The sequence below is a fragment of the Tetrao urogallus genome (assembly GCF_951394365.1).
Source record: "Tetrao urogallus genome assembly, chromosome: 2".
Lineage (NCBI taxonomy): Eukaryota > Metazoa > Chordata > Aves > Galliformes > Phasianidae > Tetrao > Tetrao urogallus.
The window spans coordinates 85868889-85896405 of NC_136814.1; the positions used below are offsets into that span (position 1 = coordinate 85868889).

The 27517-nt window shown below is 37.0% G+C and overlaps 1 protein-coding gene across 6 annotated transcripts in view; it reads left to right on the plus strand.

Annotated features, from left to right (window-relative positions):
• The window catches only part of DST (dystonin), a gene marked incomplete at both ends in the record, with an annotated part of 293792 nt that overhangs the window by 193100 nt on the left and 73175 nt on the right, over nt 1-27517 (plus strand). For all 6 annotated transcript variants that reach the window (XM_079550071.1, XM_079550072.1, XM_079550074.1 and 3 more), the window contains 17 exons: nt 1315-1467; nt 2918-3151; nt 3412-3693; nt 5402-5947; nt 7289-7465; nt 10061-10184; nt 11532-11740; nt 12003-12320; nt 12502-12668; nt 14337-14493; nt 15513-15639; nt 17881-17943; nt 18926-19161; nt 20806-20935; nt 22302-22501; nt 23950-24445; nt 25439-26913. In XM_079550071.1, coding sequence (XP_079406197.1) covers nt 1315-1467; nt 2918-3151; nt 3412-3693; nt 5402-5947; nt 7289-7465; nt 10061-10184; nt 11532-11740; nt 12003-12320; nt 12502-12668; nt 14337-14493; nt 15513-15639; nt 17881-17943; nt 18926-19161; nt 20806-20935; nt 22302-22501; nt 23950-24445; nt 25439-26913 — 5094 coding nt within the window. The remainder of the gene's footprint in view (nt 1-1314; nt 1468-2917; nt 3152-3411; nt 3694-5401; nt 5948-7288; nt 7466-10060; nt 10185-11531; nt 11741-12002; nt 12321-12501; nt 12669-14336; nt 14494-15512; nt 15640-17880; nt 17944-18925; nt 19162-20805; nt 20936-22301; nt 22502-23949; nt 24446-25438; nt 26914-27517) is intronic.

Consider the following 27517-nt stretch of genomic DNA (forward strand, 5'->3'; position numbering starts at 1 on the left):
AGTTTAAGGAGTGTTTGGACAGTGCTCACAGACATTGGGTTTGAATTTTTGGGTGGTCCTGTGTAGAGCTGGGAGCTGATGATCCTTGTGAGTCCCCTTCCAACTCAGGATATTCTATGATTCTATGAAGTCTGAAGAGTTGTCATTTTGCTCTTTCATTGTTACAGTAACAGTTCACAGGAAATATATGTTAGGTTAGGACAGGTACAGTTTCAGACATTAGGATCCGTTCTTTTACTTATTGTCCAAATAAAGCAGTGAACTCTTTGTCCTCTTCTGGCTGCAGCTATATTAATCATCAAGTTCACTATCCCACCACTGCTTATCACTTCTATCCTTCTGACAGTTTTCTTTTCCTCTGACTTGCAATGTCATCTGCTTGTGTGATCATTTTCTAGGTATTTATGGTCAAGTGCCAGATTTTAAAATCTTTTTTATCATAGCTTGTTTTGGCTGAGACAGGTTAGAGGGATAGAAATAAGAGTGAATCAGATTTCTGATTGTAGAGGTGGACTTTGGAAAAACCACGAGTCAAGTTGGTACAATTACCTCTTGAACTGGCATAGCTGCAGCTGGCAAACATTGCCACATTTGTTTTGATAGTAAAAGAAGGGTAGGATGCTGCTGTATGACTGCATCTTCTCCTCTGTTGTAGAAGCACTGTGAAGACTCAGAGTTGCCACCTCATTCCCCAGCTTGTGCATAATGAAAGGTGTTTCAGCATTCGGAGGGCTTTGAGTTATTTTACTGTTTGAAGAACATTTGCTTCCACTGTACTTTGTCAAAGAAATATAAAATTGAGTAGAGGAAAGACATAGATATTTTTCTAGAATGTGATAACAGTAATGTTCTTGCATGTCTTGTTCTTTTCTACTGCTTAAGAAGTCAGCATTTTCTATTCAGGTAACATATGCATATCAAAAAGAGCTAACTCACGATCACAACTAACCTCTGTTTTGATATCATTTTGCAGAATTAATAGTGTTTACCACAGGTTTCAAGCGGCTAAAGAGACTGGACTTTCACTCCTGTCGTTTGGAGATTTCATCTTTCACATATGTGCATGGCCAGACTTCTCTTGGGCAATTCCATCAAACATGGTCTCTTTTACTTACAACATATTTGAGGTTTATCCATAACTTCTATATGTTCATCTTGCTATTTGTACCACTGCTATCATGTTTACAGCATACTTTTGAAAAGATTGCTTTGCAATATTGATGTTCAAAGGTTAATTGCTACTTGAATGTCTATTAGTTCATATAGCAGGAAAGTTTTTGTTTTATTGTTCAATTGTATTTGCCTCTAATATAGGATGTGGCTGAACGACAGCAAGAATGCAAAGAGAAACTGCAGGAAATATGTGATATGCTTACACAGACTGAAAATCGACTCATTGGACAACAAGAGTCTCTTGTTATTGGAGACAGCAAGGCTGAGCTAGAACAGTACCAGACGAGACAGGAGGTGTGTGCAATTCTATTATATATATCTATAGTTATGTATATAAAAGAAAGATGAGTGCAGAAGAGAGTGAATAGGCTCCTTTGTTGAATAACAAAACTATCGAGAGAGTAACATAGATTTGTGTGACCTACCAAAGGTGAAGTCTTAATGGTGTGCCTTTAAACTGCTGCTCATGAATATGCTCCAGTATGAACCAGTGGGATGTAAGAAACTTGGAAGACACTAGAATAGGGTGTGTTTACTAGATATTTCAAGAAGCACTCAGGTGGCAGTATAAATCTGTTACATGAATCTTCATCTTATGATTTTTTTTTCCCTCAAATGTGATAAGATTACACTTTATCATTCTAAAATAATGTAACTAGGTTTTTAACTACTATCATGGAGTGTTTACACCCTCTTAAAGTATTTTGAGGAATTAAATGCAAGGCTTTGGTTACAGTTCTGTTTTTTTCTAGCAATGCTTTCAATCTCGTAGATGTTTTATGTACCAGAGTCCTTTCGGTTTGTTTGCTTTCCTATAAGGACCTTGGCTTTTAGCTAGTCAATAAGCTTTTCCTCTGACCTGAGTGACACTAACTCTGATTCTGATAGTTTTAAGACAGAAGGACTTGGCACTTTTCTTCATCCTCCTTCTCCTAGTAGTGGCTTTCAGTAATTACAGGATAGAGCTCCAAATCAAGATTAGTAAAGATTTAAATTTTCTGATTCATCTTGCCTTACCTTACTTATCTTCAAAGAAACGCACCTAGTTGGTATAAGATCTCTATAATCTGTGGAAAAACATAGATACCTTAGGGCACCTGTTAACATAACTGTCTGAAGAAATTAGAACCTAAATGGGTGTATTCTTGGGAGAGAAGAAATAATATAGCATATTTCTTTTTTTTTTCTTAAATAAATATCAATATTGTGATTGTCTAACAGACTAATATTCAGACTTCTGGATAGGAGTGTAAGCAATCTGAGTTCCAAATTGTAGTTTCTTTCTTTCCTTTCGTTCCTTTCGTTCCTTTTGTTCCTTTCTCTTCTTTCTTTCCTTTCTTTCCTTTCTTTCCTTTCTTTCCTTTTCCTTTCTTTCCTTTCTTTCCTTTCTTTCCCTTCTTTCCTTTCTTTCCTTTCTTTCCTTTCTTTCCTTTCTTTCCTTTCTTTCCTTTCTTTCCTTTCTTTCCTTTCTTTCCTTTCTTTCCTTTCCTTTCTTTCCTTTCTTTCCTTTCTTTCTCTTTTCAAATTTCTAAGCTGTTCTTAAAAGAGATAAGGACAGAATGGTCTGCATCAACACTGTCAGATGTTGGACTGAATATTTTCTAATATTCCCATAAGCTGTTCGGTAATACTGCATTTATTCTGTGTGGTTAAAAAAGAGCAGCTTGCCCTCAAAACAGAGGAAGTTGTAATAAGGTTAATCAGAAAGATGTGGGTTCATCTTTGGATTCTTTTTTCTCAAAAGGAGATACAAAAAGACATGAGAGCGAGTGCCCAGACATTGGCAGAGATTGTGAAAAATACTGAAAACTTCTTAAAAGAAAATGGAGGAAAGTTGTCGCAAGAGGACAAGGCTGTTCTTGAACAGAAACTGAATGAAGCAAAGACCAAGTGTTTGCTCCTTAGCCAAAAGGCAGAAGAATCTAAAAAAGAACTGGATAAAGCTATGACAACAGCAATTAAGCAGGAGACAGAAAAGGTTATTCGTACTTTTATTCGAACTTTTAATGTATTTTAGGGGATTCGTTTTTCAATTTGCTATTGATATACTGAGGAGAAATAAAGTATTTCATTTGGGTGACTAAGAAACTGCTGTTCTATTTTTTTTATGAAATAAGCAGTAAAATGCATGCCATTCAACACATTTTTACTGCTGATGTGTTTTAAATAGACTGTTTGCATATGCTATTATATAGTGCCTGAAGATTTCTGAACTGAAATTGTGTAATTTCATTGTAGGTTGCAGCCATAGAACAGCTGGAAGAAAGTAAAAATACAATAGAAAACCTCTTAGACTGGTTATCAAATGTGGATAAAGAAGCAGAGCATGGCAGGAAATTTAAGCAAGCAATAGAACAGAATGGAACACACTTTGAAGAGGGAGATGTGAAGGTTTTGGAAGGAGAGGAGGATGATGTCAATGGTAATCTGCTGGAAATTCAACAAGGCATTGAAACTCAGGTGGATGGACTAGTGAAAAGCACAGATGATAATCTGAATCGACAGTATCAGAAAGTCAAGGTACTGCTTCTGGATTTACTCCCAGGTTGTTTGCTAAGTGTGTCAGTCTTCATTCAACAAGAGTTGAATATCCTTTCTTTAATAGACTTTGGAATGGAAGATGGGAAGTTAGTGATACAGTGATAGGATTTTCAGTAGTCAGAATGTATTGAAAATTTGTCAGTTCTTCAATGTTACCGTGATCATTTACTGCAAAATAAGAAAAAGCATATTTTTAAAAGCAAATTTTGAAAATCCTGATGGTGAGTCTATTATTCTTAAGTTTTATAGGGAGATATTTATACAGGACAGTCAAGTTTTTATTACTACTGCAAGGAAATAAAATGCAAAAAGCAACAACATAGATTTATACTTTTTATGAAGCTTTTTCAAAAATCGTTGTAATGGCCAAATATAATCCCCTGCTTGTGAATACTGATTTCCAACAGTTGCAGATAACAGTTTGCTGAAATTGTAATTTTTTCTTGTTACCCTTTTAATACCTTGGCAAACACTATTTAAAGGCTTCAGAAGGATGAATTACATCAAGCCACAGTGCAGCATTTTAAAAACAGGTTTTCCAGATAAATTAATCGGAGGCACTTTATGGCCTTTATTGATTTACATTTTAGCAACCAAGAACTTTTGTGTGGTTTGGTGTGGTTTGGTGGATGTGTGGATAAACTGATACTGCTGATTGCTGGTACCAGTTTGAACTTTCTTTCCTGTGTTTTTTTTTTCAATAACATTTTTTCTGTTTCAGAATGATTTTTTTTAATTTATTTGTTTGTTTGTTTATTTGTTTGTTTGTTTGTTTGCTCCTGTGCCCAATGCCTATTGGGTTTTTATCCAGTATAGAATAGGGGAGAGTCATACCAGTCCATTTTACATAATTATTTTACATAGGAATGGAGAACCTTTAAGACAAAATTTTTTGGAAGAATCAATGTGAAATGTGGATTTTATTTAGCATAGGAGTAGTTCCTATGTCATGTTATTTTAGATGTTTTTGAAACAATTTACATGCACAGAATGTTTCTTGATCTTTAATGTCAAAAGGCTCTGTTTTATGATCAAGTATATTTGATAAGAATCAGTGCTCTTGGAATTTAAAAATAAAGCTTTGTGTAAGAATGTTTGTTCTCTCAGAATAGAACAAGGAAATATCTATACTCTTTTCAGTGCTTATGCTTTCGTTCCTTTTGGTCTATTTATTTGAAATGGAACTACAGTATATTTTAAGTGAAGTGGAACACTTCTGATTTAAAAAGTTGCCTACCTTTGGGTATTTTATTTAGTGAATTCTATTTTGTGACAGAGAACGAGGAAAATGTTGATTACATTAAGCATGTCGTCCCAAGTATAAAACAATAAATAAATTATTGAGCATATATCCTCATATTTCCTAGTTCCAGTGACATCTGAATACTGAATGGAGTATATATGGAGTATGGACTGTGTGTTTGGCTAAAATTACCACTGGCTGTTTCTTCAAATTTTGGAGCTGCACAGAAATCTAGTGACCAGCAGTCAAGTGTTCTCTCAAATTACTCAAAAAATGTTTTAAAATAAATAGCAGGAAAATTAGAAAAGCTACTTTTCGTTTTGATGGACTTCTTTTTACTCATCATTTCTAAACAAGATTCAGCAGAGATTTCAGGACAGTTCTTGTGTAATGAAATCAGTTGACAAAGGACTGGTCATGTATTCTTTCAACTTTTTCTTGCAGGCTCAACATGAGAAAATTATTTCACAGCAGCAAGCTGTCATAATAGCAACTCAGTCTGCTCAGGCACTACTTGAGAAGCAAGGACACTACCTTTCTCCTGAAGAAAAAGAGAAGATGCAGCGGAACATGAAAGAGCTGAAGGCTCAGTATGAGACTGCTTTAGCTGAATCAGAACGGAAGATGAAGATGACTCATTCTCTGAGAGAAGAACTTGAGAAATTTGATAGAGACTATAGTGAATTTGAAACCTGGCTGCAGCAGGCAGAACAGGAGCTTGACAACTTGGAGGCCGGTGCTTCCGACTTCAGTGGTATTATGGTCAAATTGAAAAGGCAGAAGAGTTTTTCAGAAGACGTTATATCTCACAAGGGTGATTTACGGTATATTACAATTTCTGGACAAAGAGTTTTGGATGCTGCAAGGTCATGTAGCAAAAGAGATGGTGTCAAGGTTGACAAAGATGGTATTGATACTTCGGCTACTTATGCTGAAGTGCAAAATAAACTGGATAGTGCTTCAGATCGTTTTAAATCTCTCTACACTAAGGTAAGTTTTATATACACAGAGTGGGAAAGACTACAGTGATTTTGGCAACTTGTATAAAGAGGGGTTAATTAATGAAACAAATTACTGTGGGAAATTTTAAATTCTTTGCTTCTTAACTAAGAATTCCTCTGGAATTAACAAAATTCCTCTGGAAAAACATCTCCACAAGAGGCTTTTCCAAAAGTTCTACTTTAGTCTAGTGCTCTGAATGGTTGAAGTTTTCTTCCTTGTTTTTAGTTTAAGTGTGAATTTAAAGATATAATTGTGAATTTTTTTTTTTAAGAACTTACTATTATCCATGTAAAAGACCTATCTCAATAACTTTATTTGTGATCTCACTTGGGTTGACTTGCCAAATTCTTCCCTTCACATATACACATTTAGCATAGACGTTAAAGAGGTGCCTTGAGTATTTGACAATAAATATGCAGAACAAAATCAACACAAAATAGATTTGTCTTAGTAAATCAAGAACTTGAAGCTCGGAATTTGAAAGTGAGACCTTCCAAGTTTTGTGAAATCTTTCAAGTTGTAGATTGCTTTTACAAATATATTTTTTATATCTAATATATGTATATACGTGTGAGTTTATATGCTTGCATCTTGAATCTAAAAGCTGTTCTTTAATTGCTTATGTGAGTGAGTTACATATTTGCCCAGCAGATGGTGATCAAGTACCAAATGTAAATATTGAAATACAATGTACCTTAGGTTCAAAATAGAAATATTTAAAATAACTTTTTAAATATTATTTAAAATAGCTGCTTATAAATATTATGACTTAATATGGTCAGATTTTAAGTGTGAAAAGACTGAAATAGTTCCACTGGCCTTTTTATGTGATGTTTCACCATGTATATTTTAGGAGCATACTAAAATATAGGACTTATAGGAGGAGCTGTATCATTTTGGATTTACAAGGCAGATATTACAAAAACAAAAAGCTGTTCTCTGTATTTTAATGAACATACGCTACCAATTCTAGTGAAATTTATGCCTTTTTCTGAATATATTTTTGGTGTCACAATGCTGATAAACAATCTTTAATTTGGAGGATCAAGTTTTCCTGAAGCTTACCCTATTCTAGTACAGTGGGTTAGAGTAGTTTGCTGGTTTTGGTGCATTGATCCAAAATCACTCTTGAGAAGCACGAACTAGAGGGAACTGTTCAGCCTGCCCAGCTGTCTTAGCTTAGTTTAGAGATCAGTTAGTCAGTGGAATAATGGCAGGAAAAAAACATGCAGTATTTCAGGATGTGAGAATATTATTTCGAGATTGTTATGACATACAACACAGAGTTTAACGCCTGGATATTTCCATGTTTGTTTTCTACTCTTTTAGTGTAGCATCCTTGGAAATAATCTTAAAGACTTGGCAGATAAATACCAGCATTATGAAGATGCTTCATCTGGACTTCTGTCAGGTCTTCAGGCCTCTGAAGTAGCTGTGAACAAACAGCTATCTGAGCCAATTGCTGTGGATCCCAAAAATCTCCAAAGACAACTGGAAGAAACCAAGGTGAAAAGCTTTAAAAAACAGAAGCACTTCTGTCCTAAAAGGAACTGCTTTTTGTCAGAAAAAAATGGATTATCTAATATAATCCAAGTGGCTGCAGGCCAAATTCTTGTCTTGCAAGTCTACAGGCTATGTTTGTAGTTCTCAATCTGTCTAGAATGTTATTTGAATAGAACTAGAGGGAAAATAAAATGGGAGACCGAAATACCACTAGCAGTGATGAAAGCTAGATGTATTTTGTAACACTTAGCAAACAAGAGGTAAAATCTGGTAAGTTTTTGAACTAATAAATGATTTAGCAATTCCAGTTTGCTGTGAGGATAGGGCTTGTGACTGAGTTCCTGATGAACAAAGGCCATTTGTTGTCTCTGACCCTTTTTTTCTATTCACATTTCTGTTTTGCATCATTATCCCCAGTAAGGGATCACACCAGATCAGCAGTATGTGATCTGTTTGCCTCCTCCAGTTATACCCAGTGCTACATTTCCCATTAAGAATGGATATAACATAATTTGCAATGCACACAAAAACTGTTTTGTTTTGTTTTGTTTTTTTCCCACTGAAAGACTAACTCACAACTTTATGTAAATCCTGGCATAGGCAAGACAGGATGGTGATGGAGCTCATGAAGTTAAAACACTAGTTAGGCACTGTAGGTTCAGAGGAGGCTTTGGGAACCAAAAAATGTGATGGCTTGTGTAAAGTTACATACTGTCTGTCATTTTTAGACTGACTTTTACATTTTCATAAACACATTCAATTATCTGTACCGTAATTCAAATGCAAATTCCTTTTTCATTTCTCAGTAAGCAAAGCTATTATTCAGACATTTCATCTCTGTTTTACATGTGTTACATGGAAGGTCTGTGCAGGTCTGGTATGTTTGCTACTGATAAACAATAGTCAGTGCCTCTTGGAAGGCGGATGCTTTCACCATTTTGTTTAGAAGAGTCTGAAAAGCAGTACATTGACTACACAGAATCTTTCAAACCTTCAAATCTTTCAAACTGGAATTGCCCAACTCTTTGATATATGTGATACATCAGAGGAGACAAATCATAGTGATTATGTAAGACTTCAGAAAACCACAAATGAAAGTGTTAATTTTGGACTTTTAACATTGAAACAGTTGAGGTTCATTTGTGCTACCAAGCGCTAGGAAAGTAGAAATAATGCCAATTACAATTTGAAGCTCCATTTAAACTTTTGTCCCTTATGCCAGGAGGAATTATATCCCTTATAATGCTAATTTTCATGCAAGCAATACAAAAGGCATGAGTATTGGGTTTCTTTTGTGAAAAGCCTACGTGGATTACCTACCACACAAAAGAGCACTCCAGGAATATAAGTAGGGAAGAATGGAGAGGGTACAAAGTGTCAAAAGAGTTGAAAAGAGTGTCAAAAGTGTTGAAAGCAAGAGAAAAAAAAGCAGACTGAAGAAAGAAAGCCAATTAATGAAAGCAAAACAGAGTATTTCTACAGAAGTCAGGTGTTGCAAGTTAAAGCTGTCCCTTCCAGCCAACACATGCAGCAGATAATCCAGCTACACACAGGCCTTGGCAGTATGGTGGAGTCTAATCATTTTATGGGGATTAGCTGTTCTTCAAAATAATCTTAAGTGACTGTGATGTAAGCTTGCTTGCTTTCCATCAGCATACCAGGTTTTCTGGTATGTCTTGTTTTTTGTTGGTATTTTATTTATTTATTTATTTATTTACAAGTACATATATTTCTCAAGCGTAAGGAAAATTCCTCTTCTTTATCTCAATTTTATTCTATGAGTGGGGTATGTTTTGCTATGTATATTGATGCTGAATTCACTGATATGACTTCATTGTCCTGGCATGGCAGATTGAATTGTATGTTTGTAGTGATAGCATGTGTCAGAAAAAAATGAGAGGTCACTTCATTTTGAGCTTCTACAATATTCAAGTGATTCAAGACAAAGATTTATCACATACACTGACACAGGGTCCTGAAATAGTGCAGAGGCTGTTTACGCTGAAGTACGTTTATACACTGAAGAGTAAAAGCCACTTTCAGAAGTTCTTTCAGTTTCTCTGCTGACTGAACCAAGCCTCTAAGTCAGGTATCCTCTAAACTTACGTTCTTTTGTTAGAGAGAAAATCTAGTTGAAACTGAGTGTTTCTGGCTCCAGGAGGCTTTAAAACTGTGAAGATGATGACTTTGTTTTATCAGCCTGATCCTTTGTCAGTATAACTGATGTTGGGTGGGTGATTACTACTGCTGACAATGTTTTTCTCCTTGTTCACTGATGCTGAGTTGAAAAATACGTTTATTTTTCTTTTGGATATGATTTGAGTTAGTGCAGTGTTTTCAAGTAATCAAAAGATGCATCTTCAAAATACAAAATACAAGAAAATCATTTGAGTATTGTGGAACAGAAGATAAAAATGATGGCTAATAAACTAAAACATGGTCCAGAAGACCACGGTTAATATTTTCATTATAGAGAAGTCACACATTATGTTAGTTTATTCCCAGCACACGTTTAGACTGTATGGCATATCTCAAGCCTTGCATATGTAACTTTTAGCTATATTCAACAGTGTAATTAACAATTATGGAATTTTACAGGTTCTTCAAGGACAAGTGTCTAATCACCAAATTGCTGTAGAAAAACTTAAAAAAGCTGCTGAAGTGCTTTTGGATTCAAGGAAAGAGTTGGCATCAGACAAAGAGGAGATTCAGAAAACACTGGGTAAAATGCTTATTTTTCTTAATGCTTATTTATATCACTTATGTCTACATGCAGGTACTAGAAGAATGAAAATGCAGTTTCCACATCTGTGTCACTGCTCAAGTACATTTTTTGTTGAACTACAAGCTGTTGCAACACCATAACTTCATTGTTGCTCTGTTTCTTCTGCTTTTCACTTAAAATGCATCATTTTATTTTATTTTATTTTATTTTATTTATTTATTTTTTTTTCAGAGAGAAAGATTGTGCTTAATTCCTATGTTTAAGATTGCCAAGTCAAGTACTTAGTATTTTGCTGAGGAACATGAGTGCTCCACTGGGTAGGGGTATATTCATGTTCAAGGCAAATATTTCCAAACAATTACTTCAAATTTGCTTAGCCAAACTTCCTTCACATTTCAAGTATCTTTATGTGGTGGGCTGACCTTGGTTAGTTGCATGATGTCCTGCACAGTCACTTAGTCACTCTCCCTCCTCAACAGGATGAGAAGGACTGTGAGGAAAAGCTCGTGGGCTGAGATGAAGACAGGGAGATCACTTACTAATTACTGTCACAGGCAAAACAGACAACTTAAATTTATTGCTAACTGGATAATAGATTCAGATGCTGAAAAATAAATTCAAAAAAAGTAGAGCACCTTCCTGCCACCTGCCTTCTTCCTTGGCTCACTTCAACTCCTTCATTCCCAATTCCACTACCCCCTCACCAAGCAGTGAAGGGGAGTAAGAAATGGAGGCTGTGGTCAGCCAGTAACTGTTCCACTCTGCTGGTCTGCTGGTCCCAATTTTCTCCTGTTCCAGCCTGGAGCCTCTCTATAGGCCACAGTCCTTCAGGGGAGACCTGCTCCAGTGTGGACAGTCCATAGGTCTCAGTTCCTTCAGGAAACATCTACCTGATCCTCCTTGGGGTCTCCCACAGGCTGCGGTTTGGATGGGCTCCGTGATTGTGGACCATTTAGGAAAACCTGTTTAGCTCCAGGAATGAAGTAGGAGATGTAGCTGTAGAGTAACTGTTTTACTTGCTGCTTTATTTCTTGGGAACTGTCAGCTGTCATAAGCTGGAGCTACATGGTGTCTTGGCTGAACTGTGTGACACGTGGGAACCAGGTTCCAAAAATTTGGGAGCATAGCTGTGAGCTGCTCTTTCATTTTACTTGTGCACTGAGCTTCTTGGCTGTACTTGATTCTGGTCTTTCCTCATGCATTTCTACTGAATACAGCTAGTGGTTTTACTTGCTTCTGATACAAGTAACTTTTGACTCACATTTACCTGTGAGAACTAATAAAATGAGTTAAAAGTTTAGTTTGGCTAACAGAAACATTTGAAATGTATTTTCTCTTTATCAGATGATATTGTGGAGAGATATGACAATTTATCCAAGTCTGTGAATGAAAGGAATGAGAAGCTCCAAATAACATTGACTCGATCCCTAAGTGTGCAGGATGGCTTGGATGAAATGCTGGATTGGATGGAAGGTGTTGAAAAGAGCCTTGAAGAACAAGATCAAGTGCCTTTGAATTCTGCTGCTATTCAAGATATCATTAGTAAAAGCATTGTAAGTAGCATACTATGAAAGAAATTTTTGTATTAAGATTTCAAGAAATAATCAAAATATTACATTGTCATCCTTAATGGATTCAAAATACCTAGTGAAAGATACTGCTGCATTAGCTGAAACTATACATAAAAATATTTGTAACTGAAACAGATCTATGCTGTTGGTTCAGCTGAACTAATTCGTTGCTTCATATGGTGGACCAGTTCTACTTTTAAAATTTATCTATAAGCAATACAGAGCAGTTTTTTACTTGTTTCAGATGCTAGAACAAGACATTGCTGGTCGTCAAAGCAGTATAAACACTATGAATGACAAAGTGAAGAAGTTCATGGAAACAGCAGATCCATCCACTGCATCCTCGCTGCAAGCCAAAATGAGTGAACTTGCTGGACGTTTTTCTGCAGCAAGTAAGAAGCATAAAGAAAAACTTATGAAAATGGAGGAGTTGAAGACTAAAGTAGAATTATTTGAAGATCTGTCAGAGAAACTTCAGTCATTCCTAGATGAGAAAAACCAGGCTCTCAGTGAGACTGAGGCACCAAGAAAGGATGTTAGTGAAGTGTCTCAGTACATGCAGGTACTGTGCCATTCCATTTGTATACTGTGTGCATATCTATCTAGTCTTGCTCCTTTAAGTGATAGAACAATAAATAAGACATGCTTGTTTCATAGCTTCAATTGCTTGGCTAAAGTAACAAATTTAATTTTGGACAACTGATTGCATAATCTAACATGAAGAATATATTTGTGTTTTGCAGGAGGCTAGTATAGAATTAGCAAAACATAAGAAAGACCTGGAAGTTTTGCAGAACCTTCTTGAAGAACTGTCTGTACACGCTCTTCCTGGGGATAAAGCATTGGTACTAGAAAAAGTAAACGCTTTGTCAAAAAAATTCAGAGAGATAGAGGAGACTGTAAAGGAAAAGTAAGTCAAACAATTATTGAAATGTTTCCACCTTTTAGGCTAATAAATGTTGTTATTGATAGTGACCACTATCCTTTTGTGTGCAATTCAAGAGATTGCGGAGGATTTTTCATTAAAAAAAAAAAAAAAAAAAAAAAGAGCAATTCAGTATAGAAATACTTCAGTAGCTACTTTATCTGTCTCAGGCTGTCTACATTACGGACAAGTAGCTTTTTCCAAATTTCATGAATATATTGTGAGTCCTGTAAGTACTAAGGAAGCTGTTTTACTTTTCTCCTTCTCTGATAGAATAAAAATTCTTTGTGCAAATTAATTTCATATACTGTTTGGAATCAGGCTGCAAAGAAAAACTGAGGAAATTACTATAGCATCCATTTATCTGTATAGCAAAACTGGATTTTCCACATTCTAATAATATTTGTAAAATTACTGATTTTTTGGTCTAAAAAATTTCAGATTCTGTCAAAACTGTAATCTCTAAACCAGGCTTGCTTCCAAGGCAGTTGAAATCTTCATTCAGATCATTTGGGATGCAAACTGAAGTATTAAAACTTCATTAAAGTATGACATGAAAATTCCTTTCCTGATCATAGTGACAACGCTAGCTTTAGACATCTTCCCTAGACACCAAGAGGGAAAGAGTGCATGTATAAGCTATTAAATAGGTCCTGATTTGTGAAAACACTTGGAGATCTTTCTTCAAAATCCAAAATGATGCAGTGAAGACATTTCTTAGATGTCTTGTTATTTTACTAAGGTATCAAAATGCTGTGTGCTAGTGATATGAATTGTGTTATGAGTTTCCTTGTGTTACGAGTTTTTACTCACAACTCCCACCAGTATTTTTTTCAATGCTTGTTTTGCTTTTATCACTTACACAGTCATCTGTGTGTTTATTTTGCTACTTGTTCTTGTGAGTCAGTGCCTTGTGTCAGGGTTTATCTGATCAGGATTGATCTGATGTACGATTGAAGTATGATTTTTTTGCTTTCTTTTTGCATGCTACTGGGTATGATTAGTTCACCAGCACTACTGACATACTGCTTTAGGATCAAGTCATGTTCAGGTAGAAGATGAGTAAATTACAAGTGCTGTGACAAGAGGCTGTCTCTCCACGATACCTCTAACTTGTCAATGCTTGTAAATATCTAATGGGTGAATGGGGCCGGGCTCATTTTAATGGTGCCTAATGACATAACAAGGGTCAGTGGGCACAAACTGGAACACAGAAAGTTCCATAAAAACATAAGGAAAAAAACATAAAAACATGAGGAAAATCTTTACTTTGAGGTTGACAACGCACTGGAACAGGTTGCCCATACAGGTTGTGGAGTCTCCTTCTGTGGAAATATTCAAAACCCATCTGGATGCTTTCTGGTGTAACCTACTGTAAGGAACCTGCTTTAGCAGGGGATTGGACGAAATGATCTCCAGAGGTCCCTTCCAGCCCCTATGATTCTGTAATTCTGTCAAATATCACAAAGATGGATGTGTTCTCTTCTTGCAGAAAACTCACAGATCTGTCTCTGTACTCCTTGCAGCTAGTTTTGAGGTTATCACTAAGTACAGGAATAGCAATATCAGATTTAGCAATATCTGTTGATTTAATTATCGGAAGGAATGCTGTAATTCAGTGCTCAATTTCTTTTGTTGTCTTTAATTGTCTAGAGAAGAGGATGTATCATCTTGTCAGAAAGAAATTGATACCTTTGAGCTACTTGTAGAATCTTTAAAGAAATGGATAAAAGAGACAACAGAACGAATACCTGCTGCACAACCCTCCCTGAATACGGAAGAGTTAAAGAAGCCTTTGGAAGATACATTGGTATGACACTGTAATATGACAAGAAAAATACAGTCAAAGGAAAGAGGGCATCTGTTAGGAACACAAGAACAGACAGAAGTTATAAGCAGTCACAGTAATTGGACTTGCAGTCTGCATTTACATTAACATTTCCTTTGCATGTTTGGGTGTACTTGTGGTGGGCTGATCTTAGCTGGCTGCCAAGTCCCCACCCAGATGCTCTCATTCCCTGTCCTCTGCAGGACAGGGGGAGAAAATACGATGGGTCACAGGTCAGGGTAAGGAAGGGGGATCACTCACCAGTTACTGTCGTTGGCAACAAAATCTGTAATTGTGGAAGATTGACTGCCAATTTAGAACAGTGTAGGAAGGTGAGATAGAAAAACAAAATTAAAACACTGTCCCTCTGTATAACTCCTTATTTCCTAAGCTCAACTATTCTATCACTTCTTGCTTTTCACTCTTCTCTGCCCCAAGTGGTGCAGTGAGAATGGAGAGAGAAGGTTGTTGGTAACTCTTTGTCATTTCTTCTTTCTTACTCTCTTCCTGTGCTCCAGAGTAGGGTCCAATTTCCATGAGTTACAGTACTTCCTGTCAGGAGCCAGCTCCTGTATAGGCTCCCCATGGTCTTTTAGGGACCATGCACCTGTAGTGGCAGAAGGTCCTCCAAGCACCACAGCGTGAATAACGTTACACCATGGGTTTTGTGCCAGCAGGTCTGGTTCACGCATTTTTTTCTTACTCTGTCCTCTCAAAGCTGCAGCACATTTTGGTTCCCCTGTTCTTAAATATAACAGAAACTGATTAGGCTCAGTCTGGGACATCTTGGAGCTGGCTGTAACTGGCTGTGTACAACATGGGGCAATGCCTGGCCTGTTCTACCAGCGGCTTCCCCTAAAGCCTTCATATTACCCAAGGCTTGCCAGATAAACCCAATACTGTGCTACAGGATATTCCCAAGTAACATTTGTTTTCTCAGCACTAAGCACTTTGTCTGAATTCAGTTTTGTAATGAACAACTGTTTATTTTTCTTAAACAGAATTTAAAAGATGAGTGGACATTAAAAGCAACTGAGCTGCAGAAAATGAACAGCAGAGGAACACTGTTATGTAATCTGATTAGTGCTGTGACTTCTCCTGCAAAGCTGAGAGCAGTTGCAAAATCAGGTATGCACTCATATAATCAGGTAAGCCTAACATTTTTGGAGTTTTTTAATCCCTTAAGAAAAAAAAAAAAAGAACGACTGCACCCTTTGGCTAAGTTTCTGAATATTATGGCTTAGAAGAAATCAGTTAGCCATGTCTGTTCTGACCACTGTTTGCTGTGATTCTCATTTCAGCTAAATCTAACTGTTGTAATAATTTTGTACACATTCTGATTGCTTTACATTGCCAAAATAGAGTAAAAGCATTTTGATGTAAATGACTGACAAGTCTTGATCCTAGGAAATTTTTGATTATGAGAAACTGACTTAATCTGATTGGTGTTTACATATCTCCAAATCTGCAAGTAGGACAAATATAAACCTTACCTTTGTAAACAATAACATACCTGTACGTTTTTGCTCGCAGGGATACGTTTTTCATAGCTAGTCCATGTGACATCAAGCAAGCACACAATTGTTTGCACAATCATGGAGTTTTTGTTAGAAGGGTGGTGCTATCCCAGTATGACAGCATAATTAATGTTAGTTTATAAATTAGTTGAAACAACAGTGTGAAAAGGAATCAATTCCTTATTCCAGAGTGGGGAATTCCTAGACCAAAATGGCTTCCAGTATGGATTTTTGACCAACTCCTATTTACCTATAAACACATTTTTAAAAATAGCAAATCGATTTCCATGAAATTTCTGTACTGTACATTAATCTGTTTTACAAAATCTAGCAAGTCTGCTAATTCAAGCCATAAGCTAAAGCATGTGGAATCTAAGGCATTTTAATGACCATAACCATGTTTTCAGTCACTTCTTTAATTTATTTCCAGACCTTGTCAATTCAAATACATTAGCCTTCATTGGTCATTTGCAAAGGAGACTGGGAGGACAGGGACTGCCAGTTGATACCTGTTTGGCAAGAGAGAGCACTTTCTTTTTTGTATTTCTATGTAGTAGCTACTGCTGGTTTCATGCTTGTTTGAATTTGGAATAAAAATCTTCAAAGAACATTTTGGAATCATACATAGGATATTTAGGCTTTTTCCTCTGCTCCTCTCTCTCTACCTCTATGCATACAGATAGAAAAATAGCATATAGGAGCAGGTATAATCATCCAGATAAAAATGTCTGCCCACCTAGGCAAGAGATGTACTGTGTATCATTTAATCACGGTTGTAAATACCAGAGTCCAGCTAATAGAGCATGAAGATTTACAAGGCTCTAGCTAGGGGCTGTGAGTTTTCTTATCTGTTCATTTTCTCTTGCTATCCTCTGGCTGCCACTAATGTGATCCTCACTGTCCAGGCTGTATTGTGGGATGGATCCACAGCCTTCTTCAAGGCAACCATTAATCTTTCCCTGTTAACTGCCCATCTGAGAATACATAGGTGTGGGAGAGCAGGAAGTTGTTCCCTGGCTGCTCTTTACGCAATGACTTTGTCTTCCAGTTCTGTGGTCTGACAGCATTTCTCAAAGGTTACGCAGTCTTGGATCCAGAGACTTTGAAATGCTGTTCAATTAGTGAGAGTGACAGGACTTCACATTAACAATAAGGTTTCCACATCACCTTCCCTGGAACAGCATGGAACATGTTGAAGCTCATGATGAGATAGGCATTTGTTATGTTGACATCCTGAGTATTTTGTGCAGTGGTACAGTACTGCTGAAAGTGGGTAAAGGAGTTAAATCAGCTGTGTCTTTGGTTATGGTTTCTGCAGTGACCACTTCAGTCTTCTTTGCTGCTTAGCGTTCAGTGGTTTCCTTACAGTTTCAGTGTGAGACAGTGCCACTCACCAGAGCGTGAACATGGTTGGGAAAAAATCTGTAAGTAGTGGGGAACAGATTCCTTTTTGGGAGGAGAAACTGACGTTAGCCATATGGGTATAAGTAGGCCTCACTGCTAGGGTAAAGACCTTTATCCATGATATTCACAGTATTGTAAGCTGTGAGACTGCTCATACATCATATGTATGCATACTTACATGTGCATGCATGTACACACCTGTACACTATGCATGTGCTGTGAATATATGATACCATTTATGGTGGGCTGAAGCAGGTCAAAACAAAAAAAACAGCCTTAAGAAATATAAAGCTAAATAAAATATTTATTGCAAGATTAGCATGCAGGTGTTTCTTCAGATATTACAAGAAGGACTATATATCGTTGTTCTGAAGAGGAAATGTAATGCTGGACTTTTGGTGGGAAAAGGGCCAGATAAGGATATGACTTAGTCCCTCTTGATCAGTAGGTGGCACAGTGTTGAATGGTGAAGGAGGAGCTCCAGGAACTCAGGATTTTCTGAAAAACAAAGGTGAGTAATCACTAAGTAAAAATTCCAGGATGTGATAAAGAAGTGTGTTTGTGAACTACTGTTCAACATGTAAATATTTTGAAAATGGTGCATGCAGCGTGTTGCAGCAGGCTTTACTAGACAAATTTAATATCATCTTTGCATACGGGAATTATATTGACTAGTAAGATGGTACTAAAATTAATTTTAAAAAGAGCCGCCTTCAGTATTTCCTTTGAAAAAAGATCACATCTTTGTTTTCTGAATCAATATGAACTTATGTAAGAATGTAGAGTGCTAACTATTTTAATATAACATATAGCTTTTGAAAAAATTATTACTCTGTAGTCAGATGAAACTTTTTAACACCAGTTAACATACATGACATGAACACATACATACATGTACGTATACAAATACACTCATTTTTCATATGCTTGTATCACTATGTGTGCCCAGGTCCTGCTCAGAAACAAAGGAACTTATGTACCATGTCCCACATCTGCAGTGTTGGTTTTTCTAAACTACAGTCTGCTTTGTACACAGTCTGTCTCCTAAAGCTATCTCAGTGATAACACACCTTTATAACACTGCTTGCCTATGAGCAGGATACGACTGTAGTGATGTTAGGCTGTCATACTGGTATCTGTAATGCAGTCCAGTATGTTTAACTTTCTGTTGAAGAATTGAAAATAGTTGCTTGAAATACCAAAATAACAACAGGTAGGAAGAGTGTAAGATACTTGTCTACCCGCCTGTGTTAGAGTAATGATTCCTGTGAAAAGAAAAGCTCTTACAAACAGAAATGTATATTAGGTCATTCAGATGCACTGTTAGAACGTTTAGAGTGAAGAACTAATTCCTAACGTGTTCAGAAGCTTTTGCCTTGAGGGACTATTAGCTGGTGTAAAGCAGAGTACTGTTTAGAAATTCTTGAATTCTAAGTACTGTTTGAAGTACGTGTGGTCTCTACTATAGTCTTTGTTCATCTCTCCTCTTACAGAACTGACAAGTGTTCAACAAGCCATGTCTGATGTAAATCATAGTTACGAAGATTTGGGAGTTTCTTTGAAGAAGAAGATTTCAGAACTAGAAAGTATGCTTTCAAAAATGCAAAACATTCAAGAAGAATCAACTTCAGTGATGCAGTGGTTACAAAAAATGGACAAAACTGCATCAGACTGGGAAGCTGCTCCAACTGACAGTGAAGCTGTTAAAGCCCAAGTTGAGCAACATAAGGTACTTATGTGTCTTTAAAAAATATTCTTTATTGCAATTATTGGGGCAATTCCATTTGAACAGTTCATATCTCAGCATAATTTAATGTTGCGGAGAGCATTTTAATGATCCCAGTAAACATGCCAGTCAAGCTTTGAGAAAATCTGGCAGACTTTGTCAGTGGAGTAAAAGAAATGCTGGGTCAAAGAGAAGGAATTTTGTTTGTAAAAAATAATAATAATTGTGATGTTCAATTTAGATAGGTAAGAGTATATTGATTATGCAATGTACTTTTTTGATATCTGTAGTGATTTAGATATGTTTACTGGATTGTGGATAAGATTACGTGTCTATCTGTCCAAAAGCTGTTTCTGCAGCTGCTGGTTCCCTGACACTCCACAGATCTCCTGGACTCTGCAGCTGCAGAGGCCTAGGTCTGTTCCAAGGCAGCATTTCTCTTCAGCAACCAAGCCATGCATGCTAAATCATACAGCTGCACAAAAATCTCCTCCTCCCCTTTTAACTGATATGAGAAAACCACTAAATCAGCTAGAAGCTTCTGACCAGTTTGAGCATTAGAAATATGTGCTTGTAGCAGTGAAAGACAGTATTTCTATATGTAAACATTTGTCTATAAAGTGAAATGTAATAGGTAGCTGTTGAAGGGAAAACTTCTTTCCTTGTCTGTAATTGTGGATAAATAAGGACAGAATTTGATGAAGCTGAGGTATATTTTTTTATACTTGCTTGTCCACCCTCAAAAATGAACCTGAATTGCTACTGATTTTCCTTGAGTTTGATGTTCCTCAAACTTGGCAACATTTCAGCCCTAAAACTCATACTGTAAGTAGAAAAACCGTTGCTCCTTTATTTGTAATAAAGAGTATTCAAGGCTAACAAGACCATCTTACTCCAGTGTGGTAATAGAAGAGTATTCGTAGTCAATTGGAAAACTGAGTGATTCAGCAAGAGACATCCTTTTGATGCAATTGGACCTTTTCCTTAGAGTTCTAAATTAAGCACAGATTTGTTCAGTGTTTTTGGATGGAATTTTTTAGGGATAGCTAAAATGCAACTCCACAGTGCTAAGTCTAGCAGTTCTATGTTCATATAAGTGACCTTCGCCAGGCATTCACTTCCATCTGTAAGAACTGCATGAAGTGTTCTTAAGGAACTGCTGGGACATCTCAGTCCTACTGCTAGGTTTGCTCTTAAACTATGGTGCTCTCTTAATGCTGTTCTAGCAGTAGATTTGTGACAGCAGAACTTTGAGCTGCTCTGTATGGATGCATCGTTAGAGTGTTTCTGCTTTGAACTTTACCATGCATTGGTCAGTTGGCATTCTCTGCAAGAGCAGTTTTTAACCATGTATATGATGAGACCTAATGGGTCTTATCTGTTTGAATTCTTCTAATTCTGTCACTCATTCAAACTAAACAGTAATATTATTAACATAATCTATATAGATCAGGTCATTTATTCCGAAGAACATGAAGAGCCAATGTGTGCCATTAGAAAGGATTTCTACACTCATAGCAGAAAAGCAGTATGTAAGCACTAGACATCTGTGGTTTATTTTCATGCTTGGTATCTCAGTATCACGGACTTCAAAAATAACTTTCAGTTCATCTTTAATCTCTTTTTTTTTACTGCTTGATTTTGCAGCTATTTGAAACTGAATTAAAGCAAAGTGAGAATAAAGTGCAGGAACTGAAGGACAAAGTGACAGAGCTATTGGAGAAGAACCCCAACTCTCCTGAAGCACCTAAGTGGAGACAAGTGTTGGATAAAATAGGTACTTGAGTAAATTCATAGAACACAGACTCATTTGGAAGTCATTTTCTTACTAGTCTTTTTATGTTGTAGCAATAATTAGTTCTTTTATTATCTTACTCCCTCCTATGCCTTCTATGGAAGTAACTCCCATTTCAAGAGGATAGATTTGGAATAACTCCACTGAAATTGGCCATCTTTGAATTTATATAGGTGAAATATAGCTAAGCAAGGTACACCTTGAATCCATGTCTTATAGGGATTTATCTTTTTCAGGCAGTGTATGGCCCAGTTACAAAGTGTGGTACTAACAAAAGAAGTCACAGCAGTTTTCATTTAAAAACACTTCGAGTTGTTGAAAATGTTCTTCTGCATGCTTTTGTTCCCATGCACCTAGTAGCAATTTTTTGGCTTTTTGTTATTTTTTGTTTTTTTGCCATTTTCTAAAGCTGACTTCATAAATTTTGCCATTAAAAAAAAAAAAAAAAGGGAAATGATCATGTGTGTACAATAGATTTTGAGATAAATCAGTGTGTAATTGTCATGAGCTTTTGAAAGGAAACTACTAATACAGAATGAACAAGGATCACAGACAGTGAAATGGCACAAGAAAATGAAAATAACACACACACAGTTCAGAGACACTGTTAGCAAAACATCAAAGCTGAGTCAGCAAGCACTGGCAATATCATAAAGTGAGGTGAGAAGTTCCAAGGCATGAGACTCAATGGCTGCTCTGGAAGCCACTTGCTACAAGTGGAAGAGCTCACAGTTTGACCTAGGTAAACTTAAGTTCACACTCTGCTCTTGAAATATCTACAAAGAAGTATCCTCATTGCCTGTCATAGGTACCTGGTTTGGAAGTCTAAATTAAGCAGTTATTCTCCACAGGCTCCCAGTGCAGCTATTTGAAAGAGATGTGCTCTTTCAGAGGGCAGTTTAGAGCAGAAGCCTAAATTAAGTTTTATGCTCAGCCTTGGAAAGGTATCTTTTTCTTTATATCATTAAAAAGGAAGGATAATCAACCTAGATCAGGTACCTAAGTTGTAGGTGAGAGTACAGCCTTTTGGTTTTTATGTCTTTTCAAATCAAAGGCTAAATTTGGTGGTATTTCATCTAGTAATAACTGTCATCTAATTTTACTGCGTGCTCTATATTCATCATTCTAAAAATGCTGCATGTGGCAGTGTTGAACTGCAGACCTTTATCCAAGTGTATATGGTTCTGACTGCTAGAAGATGAATTTGCTGCATCACTGCAATAAGGCATCTGGAGTTAATCAGCAAGAAGCCTTATTAGAGAGCTCTGTTTATGTTTTGTATATAGTCTGCTGTCTGGCAGCCCATCTGCTAAAACATGCATGCAATATGTCAACATTATATTGTTAGACTCCAAGTGGAAAGAGCTCAATCAAGTTACATCTGAGAGACAACAAAAACTGGAAGAGTCTTCAAATTACCTGACCCAGTTCCAGACAGCAGAAGCTCAGTTAAAGCACTGGCTTGTAGAAAAGGAGCTAATGGTCAGTGTGCTGGGACCACTATCAATTGACCCCAATATGCTGAATACACAAAAGCAACAGGTTCAGGTGAGTAAGGATAGCCAACACGCATCAATGATTTCAGTTTATTCTGTGTTTTTGTTTGTTTGTTTGTGGGGTGTGGGTTCTTGTGTTTTGTTTGTTTCTTTTTTTACATTTGCTTATCAGTAAGTATCAGCTTGATTCATACCTGACTACAGTGACTACAAGAAAAAATTGCTGGGAGACTGAAGAAAGATCAGAACAGCTACAGGAAAAAATAGTCAGGACTTACCTTTGAGAAGTTACTGATCCTCAGATGTATTTTCTTTTTTAACCATCCTGTGATTTCTCTGTTGTCTAATGAAAGCATTCCTGGGAAGTTTTATTAATTTGTGTGTGTATGTAATATTTTGTGGTCAGTCCTCAAATGCAGTCTGTGATGTAGAGCTGGCTTTTTGAAATTTTCTTCTCTTGACTGCACCAGTAGCTAATAAATAATAAAAAAAAGAGTAAAAAGAAACAACTGAAATGTAGTATTGTGAGTAGATATGGAACCACAAGTGTGAAAAATAGAAGAAAAATATAAAGTAGAGTAGTTCGTTTACAGAAACAGCAAACCACAGAATAAAATAAACAAACATTGAATTAGTTGCAGCAACTATAAATTTTAATTTCAAATATTTATATTGCTGCCAGTTGATCTTGAATGTGGTGAGAAATGACATTCTTATTTTTAAAAAAACAATATTCAAGTTGGTATATCCATATTGATTAAAACAAACTGTTTAAAACATGAAATGTTTTCTAATACTATGTGAAAATGACTTAAAAGTGTTTTGTGAATGCTTCAGAAACTTAGAAAGCTGGCATAAGATTATCATGTAGTACTTAACAATCCTCAGAAGTTAAACCTCATTGACTTAAAAGAAAGGGTTTGGAACACTCTGTAAACTAAGACCGTGATATTTGTCCCTTCTTCTGCACGCACTTCTGACTTGTCAAAAAATAAAATACTAGGAACCAGTGATATAAACTTTAAAGGTCTTACAGTACACAGTCAGTCATTTTGTGAATTATCCAAATATTCTCTGTAGTGTAAGGATCCACTGCAATAGTATGTCACAGTGCACCTTCTTTGAAGTTCTGTCTTCAGACAAATATCAAAATTGTCTAGGAAACAAGACATTTCTTGAATCTAAACAGTGATTATTTTACTTGGTACAATTACTTAATTATGGTAATATTAACAAAAATCATTGTTTATGTGTATCTCCTGATTCAATTTCCATTAGATGATGTGCAAATTAACATAGAGTTTTTAGTTCTTTGATGGAAACACTTGGAAACAACATTCACTAGATGTGTAGAAGATGCAGTTATTTCACTGGCTTTTTTATACTCAGATTAATTCTGTAAGGGAGCTTAGCTACAACAAATTCTACAGAGTTTTTGTCAGAAGCGTTTTGCTTCTTTTTCATGAAATAAGTTCTTCTTAAAATTTTCTTTATTCTCAGATTCTGCTCCAAGAGTTTGACACCAGAAAGCCACAATATGAGCAGCTAACTGTGGCTGGTGAGGGGATTCTGAAGAGACCTGGTGAACATCCCCCCTCACATGAAATTGTAAAAGAGCAGCTGGCAGCTGTGGCACAAAAATGGGACAGCCTAACTGGCCAACTGAGTAACAGATGTGACCGAATTGATCAAGCTATAGTGAAAAGCACGGAGTATCAAAGCCTACTCAGAAGTCTGTCTGATAAGCTAAGTGCCTTGGATAGCAAACTGAGCAGCAGCCTGGCTGTGAGTACACAACCTGATGCTGTGAAACAACAACTGGAGATTGCTAAAGAAATGAAGAAGGAAATAGAACAGGAAATGAAGAGTATAAATGCAGCTCAAGTTCTTTGTGAAGAGCTCTCAACACTGGTTGGAGAAGAGTATTTGAAAGCAGAACTTACAAGGCAGTTAGATGGTATCCTCAAATCATTTAAGGATATTGAGCAAAAATCAGGTTAGTATTTGTTTTAAAAGGAAAATAATTAGGGCATAAAATAAAGCGTCATTTTAACATTTGTCTTTAATGTCAGTAGTAAGATGTTGAGTGAGCTGACTCTAATACTAGCTGTCTATCAGTCCAAAAGTATGTTAGAACTTAGGAGAATGTCTCCATGCTTTGAAAAGGCAGAAATGATATGTCACCATATACAACTGTTTCTGTTGATTTGTTCCTTTGTTGACACAATACTTCAGATCTCTAGCGAGCAGTTATGGCAAGAGTTTAAAATAATGAAAGTGTTGCTCTCCTCATCTTTGCCTTCAGGTACATCCTTACTCAGTTAGGATACTAAAATAGATGCTGTTCACTGAACTACTTACTGCATAGGTGCACAGAATCAGCTAAAATTGTAATTTTTAGGCAAGCACCAGTGAACGGCTTGACAAAAGGTAGTGGTAATTATATAATACTGCCTGTGGCAGAACTGCGTTGGTTGTGTGCAGCATCTTCTATTCTGTGAACAACAGAACTGAGTGAGAAATAGAGTGCAAGCAATATTATATTTTTTTCTCCCAAGCTGCCTTAGTTTTAGCTTTTTAATTTCCTCTGGTCACAAGGAACTTCAAAGGATCTCCCTAAAAACAAATAGCACCTGCAGGCCATGAGTTAGGCACTACTAGGCCATACTGCTTGATTTTCTCTGTGTGTTCACTTCATAATATCATAAAACACAACTGCAGTTGTGTTGCCTGAATAGGACTTGGGTAGACATGATCTAGCTAAGCTCACCTGACTTGATTCACGCCCAGATGCCTTTGTTGCTACACTGTAGCACAGATACAAGACTATCCCTTGCAAGAAACTTGATTGCTTTGAAGTTAAACACTAACATGCTGAGAGACTGCCTTCCACTAATGAACATTCATAATAAAATCAGTATTAATTATTATTTCTTTGTTGAATACTAGCTGTTTCTGATAATAAGCCTCTCTGCTGTCTTATCTGTAGATAATCATGTTCAGCAGCTTCAGTCAGCATATACCACTTCTCATCAGTTCCAGCAAAGATCTAAGGACTTTCAGGCCTGGCTAGATGGAAAGAAAGAAGAGCTGAAGCAGGCTCGCCCTATATCAGCCAAACTTGAGACCTTGCAGTCCCTAATTGAAGAACAGAAAGATTTTATGAAGACCCTGACCAATGAGATTAGTTCATATGAAAAAATTGTTGCAGAAGGAGAAAGTATATTACAGAAGACTCAAGGAGCTGATAAAGCAGCTTTACAGGCTCAAATTGCCACACTCAGAAGTAATTGGGATGAAATGGATAAGCAGATAAAAGAAAGGCAAGGTAAATTAACAGATTGTCTGGAGAAAGCACTCACATACAAGCAGCACGTAGAAAATTTGCAGCCGTGGATAGAAAAATGCCAAAGCAACCTGTCTGCATTAAAAGTCAGCATAAACCCTGTTGAAATAGAAAATTCTGTTGTTCAGGTGAGGGCCTGGCAGAAGGACCTGGATAAACACCATGGAATAGTGGAGCTACTAAATAATACTGCTGAAAGTTTGCTCAGTGCAAGCCAAACAGATAAAGAAATCATTAAAGAAGAAACTAAGGTGCTGAATGAGAAAGTGAGTATGGTCACAGAACAATTACATAAGAAGAGAGAGTGCTTGGAAAATATGGCACAAAGGCTAAAAGAGTTTCAGGAATCATCCAGGGAAACAGAAAAGCAGCTTCAAAGTGCCAAAGAGCACCTGGAAGCTCACGATTCGCTTGGACCTCAGTCTTTCAGTAACAAACACCTGACAATGATGCAGGCCCAGCAGAAGGCTTTACAGGCTTTAAGGCCTCATGTTGATTTAGTAAGAAAGCTTGCCCAAGACCTGGTAGTAGAAGCTTCTGATTCAGCAGGTGTTTCTGACCTTTTGCTTCAAGCTGAATCTTTGGAGAAAGAATACACTGCAGTGAACCAGCAGGTTGAAGATAGGTGCTCATTCTTGGAAACAAAACTTCAAGGAATTGGTCATTTCCAAAACAGCATCAGAGAGATGTTCTCTCAGTTTGCAGAGTTTGATGATGAACTTGATAGCATGGCTCCGGTGGGAAGAGATCTTGGTGTACTGCAATCACAGAGGGAGGATATAAAACACTTCCTGAAAAAGTTGGAAGATCTTATAATGAATAATGAAAATGCTAATAAAAACTGTAAAATGATGCTAGCCACAGAAGCTGAAGCTTCTCCTGATCTTGTTGGTATAAAACGGGACTTGGAAGCATTAAATAAACAGTGCAACAAACTACTAGACAGAGCAAAAGCCAGGGAAGATCAAGTGGAAGGTACAATTAACCGTGTCGAGGAGTTTTACAGTAAGCTAAAAGAATTTTCCAGTCTGCTTGGGAGAGCTGAAGAACATGAAGAATCACAAGGTCCTGTTGGAATGGAAACAGAAACTATTAATCAGCAGCTGAATACATTCAAGGTAGGAACGTTTCTTTCTTACTGCTATCACTCATTTTACCACAACACAACTTTATTCAGTATCAGTGTGTAAATGGTTAAGATATTGAGGCCCTGGAACGTGTTCAAAGAAGGGCAACGAAGCTGGTGAGGGGTCTGGAACACAGGCCATATGAGGAGAGGCTGAAGGAGCTGGGAATGTTCAGCCTGGAGAAGAGGAGGCTCAGGGGAGACCTTATTGCTCTCTATAACTTCCTGAAGGGAGGTTGTAGTGAGCTGGGGGTCGGCCTCTTCTCTCGTGTCATTAGTGATAGGACCAGGGGGAATGGTTTCAAGCTACGCCAGGGGAAATTCAGGCTGGACATGAGGAAGTATTACTTTTCAGAAAGGGTGGTCAGGCACTGGAATGGACTGCCCAGGGAGGTGGTGGAATCACCGACCCTGGGGGTGTTCAAGGAAAGACTGGATGTTGCGTTGAGGGACATGGTTTAGTGGGAGCTATTGGGAATAGGTGAACGGTTGGACTGGGTGATCTTTTAGGTCTTTTCCAACCTTAGTGATTCTATGATTCTATGATTCTATGATCCTGGAGAAGTCTTGTTTCTGTTCTAACCATATGCCTTTTA